Source organism: Macaca thibetana, chromosome 2, assembly GCF_024542745.1.
Source record: "Macaca thibetana thibetana isolate TM-01 chromosome 2, ASM2454274v1, whole genome shotgun sequence".
In the NCBI taxonomy this organism is placed as follows: Eukaryota; Metazoa; Chordata; class Mammalia; order Primates; family Cercopithecidae; genus Macaca; species Macaca thibetana.
In genome coordinates, this window is record NC_065579.1 from 22,597,363 (window position 1) to 22,613,005 (window position 15,643).

At 42.4% G+C, this 15,643-nt stretch overlaps 2 protein-coding genes across 6 annotated transcripts in view; both read right to left on the reverse strand.

The window, feature by feature from the left end:
- The window catches only part of OXSM (3-oxoacyl-ACP synthase, mitochondrial), a 488,173-nt gene that overhangs the window by 285,385 nt on the left and 187,145 nt on the right, over positions 1-15,643 (reverse strand). The gene's annotated exons all lie outside the window — the stretch shown is intronic.
- Positions 1-15,643, reverse strand: part of RARB (retinoic acid receptor beta) — a 770,770-nt gene that overhangs the window by 88,423 nt on the left and 666,704 nt on the right. For all 5 annotated transcript variants that reach the window (XM_050779494.1, XM_050779495.1, XM_050779496.1 and 2 more), the window contains one exon: positions 8,983-9,124. In XM_050779494.1, coding sequence (XP_050635451.1) covers positions 8,983-9,124 — 142 coding nt within the window. The remainder of the gene's footprint in view (positions 1-8,982; positions 9,125-15,643) is intronic.

Below are 15,643 nucleotides of genomic sequence, written 5' to 3' on the forward strand. Positions count from 1 at the left end.
CACACCACCGTGCCCGGCTAATTTTTTTGTATTTTTAGTAGAGACAGGGTTTCACTGTGCTGCCCAGGCTGGTCTCAAACTCCTGACCTCAAGTGATCCACCCACCTCAGCCTCCCAAAGTGCTGGGATTACAGGTGTGAGCCACCATGCCCCGTCTATAATTCTAGAATATTTCATTTGGGAGCGAATACAGGTGAAGATACTGAAAACTGTGTAACCTTAAATGTGTGCAAGAAGTTCATTGTTTAGAGAAGCAAAGGGTAGTTGAAAGGATGCTGAGAATTAGAATGAAGACCCATGGGTATAAACCAGCTGTGTGACCTTAGGCAGGTCTCTTACCCTCTCTCAATTTCAGGAAACTGAATCAGAATATGATTCCTGTCCTACCTGCTGCACAGGATAACCTGAAGTCTTGGGGCTGTTGCCATCGGTAAAGCCTCTTGTGACCATGAACTACCACAGCACCACTGATGTCCTCCCCAGCTTTCCTCTCGGGTGGCTAACAGCAAAAGCGGTCTTGCTGAGTAGAAGACAGAGTGGACAGGAGTTGGTTGGGAGAAGGGACATGATGGATCTGGAGGCAGGCAGGCTACAGAGTCCCAAATAAGGCAGAGGAGAGATGGAAGGTACCAGATGAGCGAAGAAAGGCAGCTGCTGGGAGGGCAGGGAAGGGGAAGGGAAGGGAAACTGCCTCTGTGGTGATTTAGCTTGGGCTCAGTACCACTGGAAGACCCCGATGGCCTCACCTTGAGCTGACTGAGGCAGGAAGGGGGCCAAGCATCCTTTCTAACACCCCAGTTCAGTTTTCTCCATGGGAGTTGAGTTCCAGGATACCAGGATACTCTCCCGTTCTCTGATTACACATGTCTCGGCATCTCTGGGCAAATGAGCCATCTGGCTCCCGGTTTAAGTAGCCAAGAAAGGTGGATATTTATTTTAGAAACCATGCTTGCAAGCTTTACTTTTAAGGCTGTGACATAATATTTGGGGCTGCACTTCTACGTTCTAAACAATTCAAAATGAATAGAGTCTCTACTTTTAACTTTTCTCCTGAAGTATAATCAAGGCTGTAACTATAATAACACACAGCTGTGGCAGCAGCCACAGTGGCAGCCAAACTGTGTCACCACAAGAAGCAGTGGCAGAGAACCACTCTCATTCAACACCTACTATGTGCCAAGCATGGTGCTAAATGCATTGCCCCATGAGGTCCAATCCACAAAACAATCCTGCAGCATTGCTGTGATAATCTCCACGCAATGGGTTAGTTCCTTTCACGTAAAGCAAAATTTTGCCATGTGCCCAAGTCGAGACAGCTAGAGGCGAAGGCTGCATTTGAACTCAGCTCAGGCTAACTTCAAAGCCCTTCGTTCTTTCCCCTGTGCTGTTCTATTGTGTAATGGAAATTTCTCATTTTTCTAAGGTGAGAATGTACTGAGTGTCCCCACTCCAGGAGACAGGCAGTGGGGAGAAATGTGTCAGTAAAGCTGAAGGAATGTTAATACTTCCTTTGCAGTATGAGTGTTAATGGGCTTTGAGTCCCACAGTGGCACTGACATCACCGGGCTGCTGGTACCCAAACAGAATTTTTATTTTTTAAAAAAAATCTCCTAAACAGATGCAGGCAAATACTCCTATTTGGCAAGTAGAAAGGGGCAGCAGATTTTTATCTTCCAGCTTCTAGGACATTTTTAGATATAAAAGTAGGAAGTTTCCAGCCTTTCGCTTACTTTTGGGAGGCTCTTTGGGGATTTGCGTGCCGCAGAGCAAGAAGAGAAGGTGGGGGTTAATGGTAGTCTCTGGTGAGCAGAACAAAAGGATCACAGTGAACCTTGGAAGCAAAGTAACAGGCTGGGATCTAACACGGGAGCAAATGAAGAAATAAACTAAAATTAGAAAGACATTAAGTGCCCTGATGATGATTTTTATGTAATTTCCCAACTACACAGGGCAACCTACAATATGAATTTCCCTGTTATGAAGCCAGTAAAATCCAGCAGTAGAACCAATGAGCACATCAATATAATTTGTGCACCAGCAAAGGTGATTCTAACTAAGGTTAAGTGCCTTCAGTCCAAAAGGTTTGTTTTAATCTAAGTTGAACAGTAAAGGGGGAATGAGAGAAACATAGAACAACAAAATTCTCCCACAGAAGTATCTAAGTGCCCGTACAAAGCACATTCATTCCATCCAATCGACCCATGGGGACTTCACGTCTAAAGTATAAACTGGAATTTAGAGACTTTATGAAAAGCTGTTTTTAAGCTCAATATGCCCCAAATGAAAAGGTGTCAATGAGTACTTAGGGACTCTTAAATTCAGAGATTATTCAATTGCTCTATTCTACAAATACACTTATGAAACTGTCATAGGAAAAAAATGCTGTGAAATAAATGTTAAAAAGCATTCTCAAACAAAATCAGACATGTTTTGCTCATCACTCAAGGGCATGGGCACATAAACATAACCTCAAAGAGAAATACAAAGAGGCTCCCCTGCATGAATTCATGGCCAGGGGTTTTCAGAAAGAAAGGAACTAGGATGAGGGGGTGGCAGCAACAGTACCTTCCATGGTGTTTTTGTTACAGACACAGGGTGGGGGCACCCAGTCTTGGAGGAGGCCAGTGACCTATGGGAACCTAGCCTAACCTCAGGGGCATCCAGGGTATACTACTGTCCCTTCCTCACAGCACCCAAGTCATAATGCTGGCCTAATTCTTGTCTTCCACTTTCCTTTTGACCTCCTGACTGCAGTGTCTCCCCTATCCCTGGACCCCCTTCTGTGATAGCTACGGTTTGGCAAAGGTAAGGTCCAAACCCCAACACATGCCCATCTTTGCTTCTCCCTCTTAACTGGGCTTCTGCCATGCACAACTACCCAAGACACCTGCTCAGCTCAGCCTTTTTCACTGGCAAAAGCCCTAGAAGATCTAATGTCTTCTGGGGCAGGGAACTGGGAAGAGGAAGCAGCTTATGGAAACACTGCTGTCTAAACAGGATTAAAAGCATCAATTCTCATGTCACGCCTGGGCTGTTAGGCAATACCGATGTTCCTCTCATCCAGGTAGAAAACACAGCCTCAAAGAAGTTGAATAACTTGTTCTGGACCCCTAGAAGATAAATGAATGACTACAATTTGAATACACACCTAGAATTGTTTTGCCTCTGACAACTTTTCAGAATGTAAAGCCAGGCAGAAGCTGGGTTTGCCTTTAAAACTGGTCACATTTAACCACTTGATCATTCTAACTTCACTGAGCAAAGCTTCATGCTAAGTTCAGGGGCTACAAGGTGAGAAAGACACGATGCATGCCTTTTAGGAGTTTATCATCAAGCCAGGGAGACTCACTGGTGTGTGAAGAATCATACTATCTGTATAATATAATATAATAAGTTTGCGGTTCATGGAGCTTTGTGCAAAGCACTGTGAGAACATGAGGTTGGGGAGGGAAGAATGAATAACTCTGCCTAGAGCGTGGAATGAGGCTCACGGGTGGCTTTAAAGAGGAAATAACATTTCATCAGGCTCCTGGGGTTCAACTGAAGGAGGAGGAGGTGAATCCTCAGAAAAATGGAGACATAGGGCTCCTAAGTCAGCATGGTGTAGTGTGGCTGGAAGCTGGGTGTGTCTACTGGTAGGAGATAAGCGTGGGATGGGATCACAGAGCAGCCCTAAGTGGCATCTGTGGCCACTGGATGAGCCACTTAAAGCAGATGTTGGCAAACCATGGCCTGTGGGCCAAACCTAGTCCCTCACCTGCTTCTGTAAATAAAGATTTACTGGAACATAACCACACTTGTTTGCTTATGTTTTCCATGGCTACTTTTGTGCTATCATGGCAAAGTTAAGTCATGAAGACCAGGACAAATATTTTCTTTTTTTTGAGACAGGGTTTTGCTCTGTTACCCAGGCTGAAGTGAAGTGGCATGAAAATGGCTCACTGCAGCCTCAACCTCCTGGGTTCAAGTGATCCTCTTGCCTCGGCCTCCTGATTAGCTGAGTAGCTGGGACCACTACTCTCAGCTAATTTTTAAAAAATTTTTGTAGAGTTGGGGTCTTGCCATGTTGCCCAGTCTGGTCTCATTAAACTACTGGGCTCAAGAGATCCTCCCATCTCCTTCTCCCAAATTGCTGGGATTGCAAGTGTGAGCTACTGCACAGGGCCTCAAAAATATTTTCTAAAATTTCAAACTTTTTTTTTTAAAAAGAGCTGTTTCTTTTTTTTTTTTTTTTTGAGACGGAGTCTCACCCTGTTGCCCAGGCTGGAGTGCAATGGCGTGATCTCGGCTCATTGCAACCTCCGCCTCCCAAGTTCAAGCGATTCTCCTGCCTTGGCCTCCTGAGTAGCTGGGATTATAGGCACGTGCCACCATGCCCGAAGAGCCGGTTCTTTTAAAAAATGGTTTGCTGACCTTTGGCTTAACGATCTGAACTATTCATTTGAATTTCTGTAACTGACTTAAATGCATATGATCAGGCTTGCTAGGGCTTTACTCCCATGGTTTCTAAACAGTATCATCTTAAATCTTCTTTCTCATCATGGACCATCAGCTATTATCTATATTATAAGCTTGTCTGGACATTTCTTTTATCATCCAAATGTTATGCCTTCATTTATTGTTTCTCTTTTTCATTAATTGTTTTTATTTCACGGCTTTGCCACATGCTCTCCTCTTCTGACATCATTACAAACCTCCCACGCCACCAGCAGAAGTTCATCATTCAACTTTGAGTCCATTTGCTTCCTTTGCCTCCGTTTCCAATTCTTAGTAAATTTTTGTACCACCTTTAGAATGCTGCTAAAAATCGATTTTTTTTTCACTTGCCATTACCATGTTCAAATTCTATGCTTTGACAGACAGCTACTTCTCTGCAAAAAGGCTTCCCTTGTTCTATAAGCCCTTGGAAAATACAAGGTATACCCAGCAGTATTTACAAAATAGAAAAAAAAAAATGAAGAAATAAGCATACTGTGCTGGCAGGGCACGTTAAAAGATTTCTTTTACTTGTAAATCCCCTTACATACGTAAAATCAAATTTGATCTATAAAAATTAAATTTGCACATGATTTTCTAGGGGATACATCTCTAATATAGAGCAAGGAGTATGGTTATTGTTTTATTAACCACTGGCAATAAAATAGAGTGGAAAAAGGAACTCGGAGTTTTAAATGCTGCTTCCTATGGCACGCAGTATATATTTCAATTTGAATATAGACTTTCTCATCAAACTGCCTGGTTCCAAATCTCAGTACTGCCCCTTACTAACTGTGTTACCTCAAGTAGATTAATGTCTCTGTGTCTCAGTTTCCACATCTGCCAAAAAAAAAAAAGATGGGACTTGGGAAGGAGGAATTATAACTAATCTATCTCATAGGATTATTATGAGGATCAATGGGATAAAGCATTAAAAGTGGTTAATGTAGGCCGGGCACGGTGGCTCATCCCAGCATGTTGGGACGCTGAGGTGGATGGATCACGTGAGGTCAGGAGTTCAAGACCAGCCTGGCCAACATGATGGAACTCCGTCTCTACTAAAAATACAAAAATTAGCCAGGCATGGTAGCAGGCGCCTATAATCCCAGCTACTTGGGAGGCTGAGGCAGGAAAATCGCTTGAACCCAGGAGGTAGAGGTTGTAGGGAGCTGAGATCATGCCACTGCACTCCAGCCTGGGTGACCAAAAAAAAAAAAAAAAAAAAAAAAGTGGTTAATATAGTACTTGGCACATAGAAAATACCCTGTCTAGTTAGCTATTACTATAATGATTCTTAAATTTTCCCAGTTTTTACCCTTCTTTTTTTCTCCCACAGCATAAAGAAGAGCACCTTGGGAACAGCACTGTGGGACCAGACAAATCATGGTGGACATGAAGTCGTTTTTGCCTCCTGTCTTTCTGATTCCCCTCTGAGGAACATTTTCTTCCACACTCCCCACCCACATGGTTTGGGTGAAGTCAACCTCAATCCTGGGCTGTAGATAATGACACATAATCCAGACCTGGCTAATCACAATATTCTATCCCCCGCCCAAAGCAATGCATTCATAGAGGGGCACATGACCCAAGTTAGGCCACTGAGAATCTGTCCCTTGGCTTTGATGGAACAATCAGGATCTAAGAGTCCTTCTTTTGAATGGGTCAATAGATTATCAGCCTGGAGCTGTTGGTGCCCTTCTTTGTCAGACATGGGGAGAATCTTCCTGAGAATGAAGCCAGCACAGCAAAAATCAGCTGTGAGAGACAAAGAGAAACAATGCCCCGAAAACAAACATGTGCCCTTGGATCCAGCATATTACTCTGGACTTTTCAGTGACATGTGCAGAGTGTTGTAGCTTAAGCCAGCTTGGGCTGGGTTTTCTGTCACTCTCATCTAAAGGATTCTGACACATACAGATGAACTGACATGTCCTATGGCTAGAACAGAATGTGCATCTTGCTAATCTTGCTAGTGCAGAAAAGTCATGGGGAGGAGAGGTGGCCGACTTCACTGTATTCTTGGTTATGTCTTCAGCCAGTTGGGACAGCTGGGAAAACCGTTTCATCTTTCTGAGTCCTAGTGTACTTGTATGTCAAATGAGAGAGGTGAGTGAAAATCAATCTCTAAGATCCCTTTTCACTTCTAACATTCTACGAGTATCTATTATTCTTGGGTTCATTTCAGTTGCGTATACTGTGGTATAATTGGTTACTGATTCTCATATTTGCCTGCTTCCTTCTGTTTCAACTTTAAAAATATCCTATTAGACTCTCAATCTCTATATTCCAAGTGTTTATTTCTTTCCCTTCAATTTCCTTTTAACAAAAATATATTTATTTTTGTGTACTTGGACATAATGATCCCATTTTCTTCCCATTTCTATATTTTTAAATCTAATTAAGGTGATAAGCTCCTTGAGGGCTGATGCTAGAGTTTTCCTGTGGGTGTAAACATTATTTTTTTTAATTGCCAACCAAGCTGCCAGTTTTTACAGAGCAGCAGGATATGGGTTTTAAGTAATGTAAGCAGGAAATGGGTCTCCAGCCCACACAAAATAATGCAAAAGTACTGATTTTCCCTGAGACCACATCTGGCTTACTCATTTATAATTTCAGCCTGAACTGAAATTCTCCCACAGAAATGCTGCGTGACATCCATGTCTATAGAACATCAGACCAAAACTGGAGCAGTAGGTGATCATCCTGTGAATCTCACATACAGGAATAATCTGGCTATTTCAGGTTATCATACTTTTCTCTTCAGTGGTAGGATTTAGAGCCTGAGCCAACTGAATGTTAGCTTCCTATCTTCAAATGTATGGATTTTGAGTAACTCAATGGCTCTAAAATTTAGAGGGAGGGAAAGGAAGTGGATGAAATGTGGCCAAGTGACCAATCACCTGCAGATGGAACTGCCTAGGGGAAAAAGAGCTTCCCAGAAGGAATGGCACATGCAGGATGCTTTCCTGTCTGATGGCCCAGTCCATTCTCATTCATGAGGACTCTAAATATTAACAAGACGTCCATTCCAAAAGCCTTAATGGGTTCTTCTTGGCAAATAAAACGACCTGGAGGCAGTGGTTTCATAGGGCTGGCTGGTTCAGTAATTCAATGGTGCTATTAAGGGCTTGATTTCTGTCTTTCCACTTTTCCATCTACAGTGCATGCTTTGTCCTACAGCTGACTTCCCTGGGGATTGGAGGATGGCCACCAGGGTACTCGTGGCTACCGGTTTCCTTGTTCACATGCATAGAGGGAAGGGTACTTCTGTCTTGATATTCTACGCACGAGTCTTGAATTCCCTCTCACTCAACCAGTCTAGGTTACATGTTCACATATGTGGTTGGAACATAAAATATGCTGATTGGCTTTAATTGACTGAGTGGATCCCAGCCCTGAAGTTTTCTCTGAAGCGTAGAAACCTAACAGGTATAAAAGAAAACTAAAATCTGAGTACAGTTAGGAAAGGTGAAGGGGCAGGAGTACAGTTAGGAAAGGTGAAGGGGCAGGAGTACAGTTAGGAAAGGTATCTGGGTGGGCTACCGAGAAACATCTGCTACAATCCCTGAGCAACAGCTCTAAGCAGAGGCAAGATTCCCAGCTGGGCATCCTTAGAGCAGTGCCTCTGGCTGGCTCTAGGGGCTTTCCCTCTTCAGTCATTTCACCCAAGGGTCACGTTTCCCAGTTCCAAAATCTAAGAGCTCCTGATTCACAACATAATTCCTCCAACCCCATTAGAGGATTATGGTTGGGGTGCTTGGCTCTTTGTCCCATGCTCTTGGAGGGCAGTAGCCATGTCTCGGGTATCTCCAGGGTCCTCACGCAGCACCCAGCCCACTGCTCACATGTGCACAGCACGCCATCACCAAAATCCCCCCGTGACAGAGTGACAGGAAGAGCAGGAGTCCCACAAGAGCATCACTGGGCACATATCCCCATGACATTCCCAGGCCTGCTTGAGCCAAGCCATCCACCTAATACTTTCTTATTCCCTACATTTGTACATGTCAAAGAGAGAAAGAGCAAAATTTGTTGTAGTGTATATATACTCTGTTTACACTAAAGCCTATATATTTCAAATCCTTCCCTCCTAAAAAAGGGCAAATTATGACTACTGTTAACATTCATGCCTATCATTTTATCTTATCCTTACTGATACAGGCGAAGATCCTTATATCCATTGTCAAGATGGGGAAATGGAGTCACCATGTGACTGTGCGATATGCTTGAGTTACTGCTAATGGCTCTGGGATCCACAGCAAGTCAGCCAATGCTTTGGAATACAAATCTGCCATTCACAACACCTAACTCCTGCCTTTCCACCAACTGTCACTCAAGTTTCATCTCAAAATCTCCATATCAATCCCCATTTTCATGTCATCTCGATTCACACCTACCCTTGGCAAGATATCATTAGTGTCATGTGTGAATTCCACATGACTGTGGAAGGTGAGCAAATCACAGAAATAAGGAAAAAGGGAAAAAGGTTTTTGAGACTCCACTTACATTCTTTGGACATTCCCACTTCAAAGCACTTCTGGAGTCGACAGTATTGGCATCGATTCCTGGTGACTTTATTAATAACACAGTTCTTATCTCGGTGACAAGTGTAAATCATATTCTTCTGAATACTTCTGCGGAAAAAGCCCTGCAAGCAAGCAAGAAGATGAGAAAACTCAGTAAAGCAAATGAGCTTAATCAGAAATCAAAGCCTACCTTATCAATGCATTAATTGCTCTTTTTGCATAATGAAGTGATGGCAGCAGAAAAGTTAACTTACATAAACCTTAAAATCCTCGTGAGATATCAATAGCTTCTCCCTTTGTTGCAAACCCAAAAGCCCCTTTTAATCAAAACTAGACATGACCATTATTATCTTGCTAAAGGAAAATTAATTCCAAGTTGATTTACTTGGAAAACACCAGAGTTGGGTTCCCTCCAAACAGGCTTAGCTTTCCTAACTGGCTCCCTTGCTGACCAGAACAATTTCAGATGAGCCCACTACCAAGAAACCCAATATATGAGGATTTTTACCCAATAAAAGAAATTATTGGCTGGGTGCGGTGGCTCACTCCTGTAATCCCAGCACTTTGGGAGGTTGAGGCAGGAAGATCATTTGAGGTAAGGAGTTTGAGACCAGCCTGACCAACATGGTGAAACCCTGTCGCTACTAAAAAAATACAAAAATTAGCCAGGCACAGTGGCGCACGTCTGTAATCCCAGCCTTGGGAGGCTGAGGCAGGAGAATTGCATGAACCTGGGAGGCAGAGGTTGCAGTGAGCCGAGATTGTGCCACCGCACTCCAGCCTGGGTGACAGAGTGAGACTCTGTCTCAACAAGAAAGAAAAGAAAAGAAAAGAGTAGAAAAGGAAAGAAAAGAAAGAGAAAAAAGAAAAGAAATTATTTGCTTAATGAGAGAGTTGGTTTTCTCAAAGGAGTCTACTCTGAGTTCTTTTACATAGCTCCTCTCACAACATCTAAAATACAATTTTAAAAAACTATCCAAAATTGGAAACAAGAAATAAAAATGAGTGTCTGCCCATTTAATGGCATATTAGAGCTATGTTGTCCAACATGGCACCCATTAGTCACATGAAGTTACTTAAATCAAAATTAATGAAAAGTAAATAAAATTAAGAATTCAGTTCTTTAGTTACATTAGCTACATTTCAAATGCTCAATAGCCACATCTGGCCCATAGCTACCATATTTAACACTACATATATAGCATATTTTCATCATTGCAGAAAGCTCTATTGAGTAGATGTACTACAGCATTGACTGACAAGTCTACCTAAGTGTCATCTAACACTCACAGGAAATATAACTTTGTTTGACTTACTATTTACTATTGATTGGACCCAGATTCTATACAGACTGTAGAAAACTGGTAAATTACACTTAATTTTTGTCTAGTATAGGTGCAAAACATTTCTGACCAGATGAACAATAACCCCAAATATTATTGTTTTATTGCCCTGTAGGAAATGAACCATTTTCTATCTAACTTTGCAATCTTATTCTAGTATTCTCTTTTCCTCCACTCCTTTCTCTCTTGTTTTCTATCTACCTGAATATCTTTCTCATATCTCCCTTTAAACCAGCTTTGTCATCCCACTATTCCCTTCGTCAATGAGTTAAATAAATTTTTGGCATGTGCTTACTAAATACTTGAGTGAGTTTTTTGCTTTTTAACTTTTTGAAAATCACATTTTGACAAAAGAAGCAATTTACCCTGATTTTCTGTGAAACACTGATGAAATAAAGCAGACTTCAGGCTCCAGAAGCAAGGATCCCCAACTTCCTCTTTGTCTTCCCTGTTTCTACATACAGCTTTGCAGACAATGGATGATCAAGTGATGCTTGCTGAATACACAGAGGAAGGGTATACCTGCTGCCTTTTCTCTCTTCTAAACGCCTAAGAAAAACTTCCACGTCGCTATGAGTACTAGGAATGAGGAAGTCTACCTTGCCAGTTGTGATGTGGCTTACACCAACACCAGAAACTACTCTCTTGAATGTAAGAAACACACCATCAAATGCGTTGAACAGAAACGAAGACCCACCATCTGAGTTCAACTTTCCCTGCAGTACATTAACGCTGTGGAAGCCAGAGCTAAGAACACGCAAAGCTAAAGCACATTAGCAAAGAATGCTCGTGTAACACACATTGTTTAGGATGCTTACATGGGCACCCTAGGATTTTAATGTCTAAATAAGCATATTTTTACTGGCATGGTTCAACTGTAAGCACCTGGAAATCTTGTTTAAGGTTGCAACTCCTGTCACATATCCCAGACACACACGTTTTCCAAGAAAACACAGCTTATTTTTGTGCTTCTGGAGCTACAAATACGCTTAGAATCTAAAATAACAGGTTACCAATACTGTGAAATCCTCCCAGACTCTGTGCAGAGTGGTCACCTAAAACCATATCTTTCCCTACAAAATATATAACTGCGGGCCACCTTCTGTTGCCAGCTGTAGAAACTCAGTTTACAGAAACCTCCATCGCTCTTCTGCCGAGAAACACTGACACGACGGAAGACACGGTCCTTTACACACGTGGGAAGAAAATGAGGTACGGACAAAGGTGACCCCCTCCATTTATTAAAAACCAAATACCCAGTTCAGCAAACACTTAGTGAGTGACCAGAAAGGAGAGAAAAACAATCTCATGATGCTCAAATGAAGGAAGACTGGAGAATTAAAGAACTTTCTATGTCACTAATTACCCAGTCAGCGTGGTTCAGTAACAATGACGGCAGAAACTAAATAGGACTTCTTGGTTTTCCAAATCAGAGTTTTGGCTGGATTTCAGGAGAAGGTCTAAGTTTCAGTAAATCATTTCCACCACGCTAGAACACTTGCTGACTAAAATATATGCTAGGAGGTATTTTTATACATGGGTTGAGTAAACAGACATGCCCTCCGAGCCAAAGAGAAGTTTGCATCGTACAAATTCTCCTCCCCTTCACTGGTATCACGAATTGTTATATTAACCTCACTCCCTTCTGGATCACTGCTTTGAGGACCCAGTGTATGTGGCGGGTGAGGGCAGATATCCTCATACACCTAAAGTTTACTTAGCTAAGATTTCAATTGAGGTTGATTCCTCCTTTTAACACTATTTAAAGTGGAAACCATTTCTCTCTGGCTTACTTGGAAAACCAGATCAACTGTCAATATTAGAAGGTAATCATGAAATAAGAGAAACGCAAACAATACAATAATCAGATGTCATTTCACTCCTACTAGGCACTGTGTCTGCTGCAGGCCAGGAGCCCCAGCCCTCCTCACTTCGTGCTGAAAAGGGAGCTTGGCAAGCATGAGACACACATCAGCACTGACTCAAGATTTTCTGTTTGAGGAATTCAGAGAAAAAAATAAGCTTCCTATTATGTGACCGATTTAAAGCCATGGATCTGCGCCACCTAAAATTAGAACCCTCAAACTTCGTGACAAAGTTTGGGATAGTTATTGAAGCCAAGGGATGGGTAGACACATCTGGAGGAGAGGAGATTCAAAAGTTGAGCATGTACAGAGGATGAATTCAGTCCCATTTGGAGGAGCAACCTGAGAGGAGAGAGCAGAGGTAGGACAGGTCCAGCCCTGGATTAGGAGTTGAACGCCTGGGCTGCAACCTCCTCATGGTCACTAAGAGGCCTTGAGTGAGTCACAACCATGTGGGACTAAGCTCTTTCTTTCCCTGAATGAGGGGCTGGGCAGTTTACTTGTAAGGTCCTCTCTAGTCACAAATTTCTGGGATTCCAAGTGTGTCATAACACCAGGAAGTGATGAATTGGGTAGCTAGAGAGTGAGACTTGGGGAGTTTCTGAGGTCAAAGAAATTGGCGAAAGAAGAGGTAGTATTTGCAGACTAAGGAAAGAGAGACCATCCACCTGCATGGGCAAGAATAGCAACTTTTGGAAACCAGCCTGGAGCTTAAAGGACACCATCATGAGGGCCTATATATTTATCTGAGAACTGAGTCATTGCAGCACCTCAGTGAGGGCCTCAGGCAGGTATCTGTGCTGGACTGAAGTTGGAATGTTTCAATACTATCCCAAGTGATTGTGGCTAGAAGTCTTAAGATCTAGTTTTCGGCCAGGCGCGGTGGCTCAGGCCTGTAATCCCAGCACTTCGGGAGGCCAAGGTGAGTGGATCACCTGAGGGTTGGGAGTTCGAGACCAGCCTGACCAACATGGAGAAACCCCGTCTCTACTGAAAATACAAAATTAGCCAGGCGTGGTGGTGCATTCCTGTAATCCTAGCTACTCGGGAGGCTGAGGCAGGAGAATCGCCTGAACCCAGGAGGCAGAGGTTGCAGTGATCTGAGATTGTGCCATTGTACTCCAACTTGGGCAACAAGAGTGAAACTCCATCTCAAAAAGCAAGCAAACAAACAAAAAAACACCACCTGGTTTTCTGCTGCCAACTCTGGAACTGCTGACACCATAATTTTACTCTTTCATTTTCTGGGAACTTCCTTTTCTCAGCAAATCCAGGAAAATTCTATGAGGTCACTTTGGCCAGGAAGCCTTCTCTGACTGATCTAAGCCTACATGGATGCTTCCTCTCCTAGGCAACCATGGTATTTTGCTTTTCCTTCCATGTTATACCTATTCAAGGGTGATACTTAAAGTCTTAAACAATAGTACTGTCTGCTTTAGAGGTTACATAGGTAACATGGGGGAATGCCAACCTGTGGCTGGTGGCCACAGCCTCAGGGAGCCCAACAGGCGTTGTGCATTTCTCCATTAAGGTGTCACAGTGCCACCAAGTGTGCCATCTTCCTTGCTGATACCCATGCCTGCCTGACAGGGGAGCAGGATAGGTATAAAGGCTGGTTCCTAGGAACCTGAGCTGACAACTTGGTGGACCCAAGGTGGCCTCCAGGCAGTGCCAAATATGACCTCCCTGAAACTAAGTCAGTACAGCTGGATGGAGGGAGGGAAAACCCAAGGCAATGGTCAGGCAGAAACTGGCAGGAAAGTGTTTCAATTTTTCAACACCTAACAAATTTTGTTGGGACACACCAGCTGAATAGCTCGGGGCTGGGACAGAACCTGACACACAGAAGATATTCAATTAATAATTGTTGACTAACAATTGTTAGTCAATTGTAATTGTAACTATAATCGTAATTGTAATTGTTGATGAAGTCCTAGCTATAACCAGAGCCAGAGTAACCATCTTGGATTATACCTTAGTTTCTTAAATATATTCCTTGAGGATGATATCATCTGTATTTAAGAAATTAAACAATAAGATTTCTCAGCTGTTAGTAGCAGACCCACTGATTTGAGTTGGAATCAGGTCAGTCAGGGCCTCCGTTGGCTAACTGTGACTTGTGCACGTTGACTATGACTTTCGTTATACATCATAGCTTCTGCTGGCTAATCATGAATTCTGTCGGTCAAACATGAGTTTTGTTGCTTAATAATGAATTCTGTTGCTTAATCCTAACTTTTGTTGGTTAATTATGACTTTTCTTTATTAACCATGGTTTGATTAGTCATGACTTCTGTTGTTTATGATAGTTAAAGCCGTTAACACAATGAACACCAATTACCGAGATCGGAAAGACAGATCTGTGTTACAAACTGAGTCAAGCATTTTCTAACCATGGATTTTTCAACCTTCCTACGTCATGCTCTTCGACTGCTGTTATCAAAGAACTGAGGTACAACCAAAAAGGATAAAGAAAAACTCACATGGTGGAGAAGGCTATACATGCATTAGAGTCATTTGGTTCATGTATTAGCAGTAATTACGGAACGCCCATATCTGACTCAGATTACTTCTGTCTCCCTGAGGGTATGAAGTACCACTGTTCCCAGTCATCCCTATTATCTACAGTGAAGAAAGAAGCAAAAATCAAAAGGAGGGATAACTGTCTTTTTTATACCTAAATATCCTATACCCAAATACATAAAATTTATAATTTTCTCGATGGACTCATCTTAAATCACAAATCGAGAAAGGACATGGAGAAAAGTGCCTCATCTCGCTGCACTCCTGCATATTTTGATACGGAATTGGGTTAGGCCATCTTCCCTCCTCCGATACCCTCAAATTGTTGCTCTAGATTTTTTTTTCTCCACACATGAACCCTGCTTCACCTTCTAATTTTCAGATGTTATCACACAAAATAATCTCCACTATCTTCCACAGGGGATGATTTCTGTTGGTTTAGATACTGGTCTAGTGAAGTGTCTAGTTCAGGCACATGTGGATTTGAACTGTGACTCGGCCACTTACTATCTGTATGACCTTGAGTGAGTTCTATTAAGACCTCAATTTCCCCATCTGTAAAAAAAAAAAAAAAAAAAGAATGACAAAGTACCTCATGAGAGAACTGTGTGTATCTAAAGAGGGAATGCATGCAAAGTGTTAGCACAATCTGGCCACAAAGCAGGCGTCCAATGAATAGCAGCTACTGTTACTGACAAACCTTCTTTCCTCAAAGCTTTTTTCTGAACAATTTCCCATATACATTCTATGTTTAAAATAAAGATCCCCAAATAGTATAGGACAGTGTCCAACCTCTAAACAATATAGGCTCTTGGGGATGGACAACTTCATGATACCAAAGGCCATCTCTATATTTAATTGTTCACTTTTTGATTCATTCACTCAATGCCAATTAGAGTAGATGTGGTAA